Source organism: Monopterus albus, unplaced genomic scaffold, assembly GCF_001952655.1.
Source record: "Monopterus albus unplaced genomic scaffold, M_albus_1.0 scaffold43.1, whole genome shotgun sequence".
Classification (NCBI taxonomy): Eukaryota; Metazoa; Chordata; class Actinopteri; order Synbranchiformes; family Synbranchidae; genus Monopterus; species Monopterus albus.
Genome location: NW_018127923.1, coordinates 1,480,036 through 1,488,698, shown reverse-complemented (window position 1 = coordinate 1,488,698; position 8,663 = coordinate 1,480,036). Strand labels below are relative to the sequence as shown.

At 38.8% G+C, this 8,663-nt stretch overlaps 1 protein-coding gene across 1 annotated transcript in view; it reads right to left on the bottom strand.

Annotated features, from left to right (window-relative positions):
* Positions 1-8,663, bottom strand: part of mtmr14 (myotubularin related protein 14) — a 40,564-nt gene that overhangs the window by 27,141 nt on the left and 4,760 nt on the right. Inside the window, exons 3-7 of the mRNA XM_020599889.1 lie at positions 8,311-8,419; positions 4,251-4,327; positions 3,343-3,402; positions 2,938-3,060; positions 1,438-1,511 (exon numbers count right to left, since the gene is read on the bottom strand). Coding sequence (XP_020455545.1) covers positions 1,438-1,511; positions 2,938-3,060; positions 3,343-3,402; positions 4,251-4,327; positions 8,311-8,419 — 443 coding nt within the window. The remainder of the gene's footprint in view (positions 1-1,437; positions 1,512-2,937; positions 3,061-3,342; positions 3,403-4,250; positions 4,328-8,310; positions 8,420-8,663) is intronic.

The following is an 8,663-nucleotide window of genomic DNA, read 5'->3' as shown; positions in this document are numbered from 1 at the left end:
TGTGTCTGGAGAAAGGGAAGTCTGGGCATCTCTGCTTAGACTGCAGCCCCCGCAACCCGGTCCCGGATAAGCGGAAGAAAATGGATGGAAGGATTAACTTTGGTACTTTTTTTTTTTTTTTTAACAAGATGCATAATATTAATTTCTTAGTCTTCTTATGGGAAAAATGTTATTAGGTTTTAAATGCAGTTTCATGTTGTTAACTAAAATTACCACCTCACTGCTGTATGCCTCTTCCCACCAGTCAAGTTGTAATGAAATTCCCTCCAGGCAATCTTGAAATATTGCACTGATGTGAATGGGACAGATGTGAGGTCACAGTGGGTTTAACCTTTGACCACCAAAATCAAATCGGTTCATCATCAAGTCTAAGTGGACACTTGTGCCAAATCTGAAACTCCCTCAAGGTGTTCCTGAGATATCATGGAGTGAGGGACAACCTGAAAACATAATGCTTTTGGCCATGGCTGTTGCCACCACAGAGGCAAAAAATAATAATTATTATTATTATTATTTATCTTTTGGTCAGTGTAAATTCTATAATGGCAGTAGTGGACAAATAATTTCAACAATTATTTGGTGATGTCTTTGGTACCAAGCGGTCACAGTTTACTCTGCGTTTTTTATAACTGAATTCTAAAATTTGATTTGACGATAAAAGCTATTCTTGTCTTTATGCTTGTTGTTGCTGTTCCTATTTGTTTGTTGCAGGGTCTATTAAAAAAAAAAAACAAGTAAGATATCTGTACAGTTTTTTTTAATATCTATTTATTCCAATTTAGTACAGTAAACATCAAAGAAATTAATTTTATTTATTTGTCTTGTTTGTCTGTAGCCACTAGGCAATAGCCGCCACATAGCTCAATTCTGTTCCTAGGAATCTTTAAAAGGCCTGTGGCATTGCAGTACTACAATTCTTGTGATTATCTACAGATATATACATGTACTGTATGCAGGTGAGAAATGAAAGGCCAACCCAGCATAAAGTGTCTCTGAAGGTGCTGGGCCACCACATGCCACCAGAACAGCTTCAATGCACCTTGGCATTGACTCTCCAAGTCTCTGAACTCTACTGGAGGGATGAACACCATTTTACCAAAAGATTTTCCCTCTTATGTTGTTTTGATGATGGTGCTGGAGACACTGTCAAGCAAAATCTCCCAGAGGTGTTCAACTGGGCTGAGACCTGGTGACTGTGAAGGCCACAGTATATGATTCACATCATTTTCACCCTCATCAAACGATTCAGTGACCTCTTAGATAGGGGCACTGTCATCCTGGAAGAAACCACTCATTTATTCAAGGTTTTTCTTTACTTTGTCACCTGTCTGTACATCTGCAATATGCTGCAGTTAAATGGCATTAGCCCAAGTTGACTTAACTGTCTAGCTTTAGTGGAGTGACTAAAAAAAGGCAATTGTAATTATCATCATTTACCTGGATAAGGCACAGAGATCAAGGTAAAGTCTGCATAGCGTTGGGCCTTGTCCACCTTCTCAGAGGATGTTACACTGCAGACATATTGAGGTACATTGTAAGGATTCATGGGTACATACAGTATTTTAATACACAAATGTTTTACACAATTCAGGGTCATTTCATTGGTCATAACAGCCTATACTGTTTTTCTTACATATTTTGTGAATCAACCTTAGTGTTTTTCTGATTCAGAATTAAAAGTAGAAAATATCATTTATAAAAAGGAAAAAAATCTTTAAATTGCTGTTAGTCATATGAAGTGTTATGTACAGTGAACCCCTTGGACTTCCCTGTTATTCTGTATTAATTGGTTATAAAATGTGACATGATCTTCAAACTAAGTTGCAAGAATAGACTGTGGATCAGACCTGTTCTGGGGGAATTTTGGACCATTCTTCCTCACAGAGCTGCATCAGCTCAGCAATATTCTTCACATGTCTGGTGTCAACAACTCTGTGAGGTCACTCCACAGTATTCCTACTGGCTTGAGGTCTGGGCTCTGACCAGGCAACTCCAAAAGGGGGATTTTCTGCAGCCATTCTGCGATTTATTTTAGTGCTTAGGATCACTGTCCTGCTGCATCACCCAGCTTCTACTGAGCTTTAGCTGAAGGCCAAGTACCTTCACATTATCCTGTAAGATACACTGATAAACTTGGGAATTTGTTCTCCTCTTGATAATGACAAGCTGTGGAGGCCCAAAGGCAGCAAAGCAGCCCCAAATCAGTAAGAGTATAAGACAGAGTAGCTCTTACTCACACCTCCAATCTGTTTCAATGACTGGACTCCAGGTTTGCCAACTCCTGACTATTTTTGTTGATGCCATTAGCCGAGGGGAATCACAAATGTTTTCTGGCTTACACCATGAAGGTGTTAATGTGGACAAGAAAAATAAAATAATGTTGTTGGTTCAAATACATTGCGTTTATTCTTAAGTGTAGTTTAGAAGAAGATCTGATCATATACAAATGCAGGTGATTGCAAAGGGTTCATATAAGGAGTTATTGTCACTGGAGTATAACCGCTCGGTGCTCCTTTCCTGGCAGACAACATGCTCTTTGATCATTCAGTGTGTATTTTTAGGCAAAAATATGTACTTCAGTATTCCCAAAATACTACCAGTATCATCTGTTCCGCATGTAACCTAACAGCTGCTATCAGCTACTATGACTGAATTAGCCACTAATAAGAGGATTGATATGACCATGATTACCTGGGCCTTTACACAGAGCTACATAAAATTTAACCACAGCTCAAGAATCTCCAGATCAGATATAATCACACCCAATCTCCTATATGAATTATGGGCAGAATTGGCAAAAATCTAAAGCAGACCATAAAATACACTGAGTCAATAGTCAGATGCCTTCGATAGGATTTCTTTCTACAGAATCAGGTGTAAACAGTGACCTAAACAACATCCAGAGTGTGGATGAAACTAGACTGTGCTGTTCCTTACTTTAGGCCAAACTTAACCTTCTTGTTCTCCACCATCAGGTCACAGATGTATCGAACTGAGAGGTAACGCAGCAGCTTAATATCATGGCCTCGGACCTTGTCAAAGAGCTGGGAGTCCCCATTCCTGAGGACAAGGAGACAGAGGGTAGAGGTCAGTGTGTGAAGGAAAATAACAAAAATCAAACAAGAAAGCTACTGGTAGGAGAAAAACTCTTTGGCAGATGTTTCTCTTTAAAGAGAGATGTCTTGAGAGTTGTCTATCATTTTAAAAAGGAAAAGGAATTAGTAACATCACTTTTTAGAATTCAATCAGTTTTTTGTCCTCACAAGCAATTAGTGTAATGTGGTGATTTAGCTTACAGTGTCTGATCTTCACTGTACACTTATCTAGTTAAAGTAATTTTACCTGACTGTACTGTCATCCTCTGGAACCTCCTCTGACTCTGTCCACGTGTCATCACTGCCCAAAAAACACAAAAAAATTTTTGTTTGGGGGGGGGGGGGTTTGTTTGGATGTCAGCTTTAGACCAATCAGTTTTAGAGACTGAAAAGACTCAGAACAATGTTCTGATTGTTATTTTGGAGTATTGGCAACTAATATCGAAGAAAAGTAGCTAAAGCCTGCTGGAAAAGTCACTAGATGACATCACACTGCAATTCGATGACGTCATCATGTCATTAATAAATCCACGTCATTAAAACTTTATCAAGAATTTGAATCAAACTTAACAGAAGCAATGATGACTCTAGTATAACATTGTAACAACAATCTCAGTTTACAATCTGTTATTCCAATATGAAAAGGTAAGCTTCTATCAAAGCATAAATCAAGCAATTATAGAGAGAATATAACTTTTTACATATATAAATGCCCCAACAGTATTTCTTTCACCTACTGCCTGGCAATATTGGGTGTTGGACTGCTGGTCAGACACCACAAGACATTTGATACACACCAAACCATTCTGGCTGAGATTAAAAAATTGTCCTTTGACTCTGGTTTTTGCTGTACTATGACTGAATGATGCCTATCCCCTTCCACTCAGAGGAAAACTTAGTCCCAACAGCAAAGGTTTGACAGATATCTGACAACTGCTCATGGGTCAGAAAGCACACATGGAACTGAAACCTTCCATGGAAAATACAGTATGGTAGCCACAGCTTCCCCTGTGTTTGCTAGATTGTATGTGTGTGTGTGTGTGTCTGTGTGTGTGTGTGTGTCTGTGTGTGTGTGTGTGTCTGTGTGTGTGTGTGTGTCTGTGTGTGTGTGTGTGTCTGTGTGTGTGTGTGTGTATATATATACATATGTGTGTACCTGAGAAGATGTAGTTATAACCAGTGCGTCCGTACAACTCCCCCCAGCCTGCCAGAGTTGATGACCGGCAAATATGCTGCAATAAGGGAAAAAACAATGCAGGATCAAAAAAAGCTTCTTGCTTGTGCCAACATAAAATAATATCTTGTCACATGAAAGAAAGAAAAGAGGAAGTGGCAGCCACAGAATATCTGAAACTGTCATTCTAGGTGGTGACACTTGGATGTAATTCTTATTTTAGCTCCAAAGTCAGCCTTGGTTTTGTGGCTGTTACAGCCTGTTTTAGTACAAGTTACAATACTTTAAGTACAGTTTCAACAAGGCTGCATTTTGTTTTAGAGCACGTAAAGCTGAATATGTTATTTAAATTTCTCACTGAAAAATATAAATATACAGATAGTCTTAATGGGTGAATTTGTAACTAAATAAGCACCGATTGTATTCATGATCTTGCACTTGCTATCTTGTTTAGAAATATGCTACGTGAAGAGTGGTGCCTTCCTAAAGTAGGAAGAAAATTACAGCCCAAACTTGAATATTAAAAAAAATTCAATTTCAAGTAACTAAGAAACAAGATGACTGATATGTGCGATTTCATCCACAAGTGGAACAAGATTAAGCACAGGAGGCAGCGCTACATCTCTGGAGTTTGTTTGCATCATTAAATAAGGAATCCCTCAAACTCCCTGTGACACACCCTTGTATTGTGATTCAAAGGATTATTCAAATGAATCTGTAAATGTGACAGAACCCAGTATAATTTCTCAGGTGTAATGATTAGGGATACCCGGATCAACTTTTTTTGCCTCTTATCTGGAACCAAGTCCTTTAATATTTAGTATATGGTCAGTCTTAACCACAAAGTCAACAAAAATTCAATACATTTTCATATACAGCCATGGCCAAAGGTTTTGAGAATGACACAAATATTAACAAAGTCTGCTGCCTCAGTTGTTATGATGGCAATTTGTATATACTCCAGAATGTTATAAAGAGTGATCAAATGAATGGCAAAGTCCCTCTTTGCCATGAAAATGAACTCGAACCCAAAAAAACAATTTCCACTGCATTTCAGCCCTGCCACAATAGGACCAGCTGACATCATGTCAGTGATTCCCTCATTAACACAGGTGAGAGTTTTGATGAGGACAAGACTGGAGATCACTCTGTCATGCTGGTTGAACTAGAGTAACAGACTGGAAGTTTTAAAAGGAGGGTGGTGCTTGAAATCATTGTTCTTCCTCTGTTAACCATGGTTACTTGGTTAACAGACTGATTGGTTAATGATGGTTACTTAACCATCATTGTTTTGCACAAAATGGGGCTCACAGGCAAGGATGTTGCTGCTAGAAAGACTGCACCTAAATTAACCATTTGCCAGATCATCAAGAACTTCAAGGATAAAGGGTCAATTGTTGTGAAGAAGGCTTCAGGAAGCCCAAGAAAGTCCAGCTAGTGCCAGGTGTGTCTCCTAAAGTTGATTCAGCTGTGGGATTGAGCTACCACCAGTGCAGAGCTTGCTCAGGAATGGCAGCAGGCAGGTGTGAGCGCATCTGCACGCACAGTGAGCCGAAAACTTTGAGGATGGCCTGGTCAAGAAGGGCAGCAAAGAAGCTACCTCTCTCCAGGAAAAACATCAGGGATAGACTGATATTCTGCAAAAGGTACAGGGATTGAACTGCTGAGGACTGGAGTAAAGTCATTTTCTCGATGAATCCCCTTTCTGATTTCTGATTTTTTTTTTTTTTTTTGGCATCCAGAAAAAAGCTTGTCCAGAGAAGAAAAGGTGAGCGCTACCATCAGTCCTGTGCCATGCCAACAGTAAAGCATCCTGAGACCATTCATGTGTGGGGTTGCTTCTCAGCCAAGAGAGTGGGATCACTCACAATTTTGCCCAAGAACACAACCATGAATAAAGAATGGTACAAAAACATCCTCCGAGAGCAACTTCTCCCAACCACACAAGAACAGTTTGGTAACAAACAATGCTTTCTCCAGCATGACGGAGCACCTTGCCATAAGGCAAGAGTGATAACTAAGTGGCTCGGGAAAGAAAACATCAATATTTTGGGTCTATGGCCAGGTATCTCACCAGACCTTAATCCCATTCAGAACTTGTGGTCAATCCTCAAGAAGCAGGTGGACAAACAAAAACCAACAAATTCTGACAAACTCCAAGCATTGATTATGCAAGAATGGGCTGCCATCAGTCAGGATGTGGCCCAGAAGTTGATTGACAGCATGCCAGAATTGCAAAGGTCTTGAAAAACAAGGGTCAACACTACAAATATTGACTCTTTGCATAAACTTAATGTAATTGTCAATAAAAGCCTTTGACACTTATGAAATGGTTGTAATTATACTTCAGTATACCATAGTAATATCTTACAAAAAGATCTAAAAACACTTTTGAGGCAGCAGACTTTGTGAAAATTAATATTTGAGTCATTCTCAAAACCTTTGGCCATGGCCGTATAGTGGCTTTAGAAAGTATTCAAAGCCACTGACATTTTGTGAACTGTGTTGTATGGTCAGTTTCATTTGAAAATGGAAGAAAATGGCATTTTTACATTGTCCTTAATGACCAATCTACACTCAATAACCAATAATGACAAAGAGAAAACATGTTTTTAGACATTTTCACAAATATATTAAAAATAAAACATCTCATTTACAAAGGTATTCAGAGCTATAATTCAGTACTGTGTAGCAGCCCCTTTGACACCACTTACAGCTTCCACTCTTCTTGAGTAAGTCTCTACAAGCTCTACATACCTGGATTTGGCCACACGGCTCGATGTAACATTTATTTTAAGGGACACTTGTGCCCCTAAATGAAATTACATTAATGCATGCATTATAAACACTCAACATCAAAAATAGAGTGTGTGTAATGCACTGGGGCAAACTGACTTAAAAAAGAGATTACTAAAGAAATCAGTCAATAATACATAAATAAATGTGCCAAAGAAAGGAAGAGCATTCATATGGAAGCTTAGTATATGAGTTAAATGATATTTACCTATTATTCAGCCCCAAAGAGGGGGGTGTCTGGCCATGTCCTCATAAGTTTTCAGAGCCCCACAATAACCAAACCCATTTTCCAGACCTAACCTACCCTACACAAAGCATCTCTGAACGCTATCCTCACCCAGGTAAAGAGCAGATACATGGCTTGACACACACCATCTGCACTGTATTTGCTCAGGTTAAGCAGTGGCTGGTCCAACTGGCTTGTAGCGTCAGTCACCTCTGAGAGCTCAGTTGTCCACCACTGACACTGTTCTACCAAGATGGTCTAACAAAAGAAGAATTTACTAGTAATAACCACAGTGAGTCAATAACTATATTATCAGTGTCATGAGTGTCAGAGTGTTGTAGGAGTGTATGATACAGCCACGTTGTAACAAGTGGATGTGAGTGGCTTCATTCACGTTTCCAGCCCAGGAGTTTCCATTGTGTTATGGTTAGCCATGTTGATGTTGCTAAGATAGCCTACTCAATGTAAATAGGTTGTTCATATTTTCTCAGCAATTGTTCAATTTTGTAAAATTGCAGTCTTCATTTTTGCTTGCTTGTGTATGCACAATGGCTGCAGTGTTTTTAGTGGCTTCCACTCATTGCGGGGATAAAAAGTCGTGTTGACATGAAAAGTGGCTGCACATTAGCTTGCTCCATATATCAATTATTAAAAAACTAAATGAAAATGAATGAATATTAAATGCCATTAGATAGGCTACATTTTTTTATCTTAAATTTAACTGCCGAGTAATATTACATTATGATGGAATTTTTATGATCCTGTCCATCATAATGACAGACAACAAAAAAAGTCTAGCATAACATCTGCCTATACTTTCAGAAAAATGTTCTTAATATTCTGCACCAAGTTAGCTGCCCCTTTAAATATCAAATGAACTTAGGAATTTTAGAGAGGGATGAAAGAGTACAATAAAAGGAAACGCTAAGAACCGCTATAAAACTTACTACTACTAAAGTGAAGAGAGAACTGAATGTAACTGAGGAGAGTGTGTAAAGTTGACAGTTGTGGAGAAGTACCTTGCCATTGTAGAGAATGACAGGACAAACGAACCTCCCTCTGCAGCGAGCCAGCTTACTCCTGTTCACTAGGTCCTGCAGCTTACTGATTTGCACTGTGCTCTCAAACCTGCACACACAAACCACCACATTATGCATCATAGTCTACTTACATTCAGTTTAACACATCATATACTGTACAACTACAAAGCACTTTGCTTCAACAGTTCATGTTAACTACATAGTTTAATGAACATCCAAAACACATCTAAACCATCTAAACATCTAAAATAAGCAACCGTAATCAAGAACAGTTTTTACCCAACAGCAGATATCACAATGCTGCTAAAATATAATATGCCTGTGCATGTGGG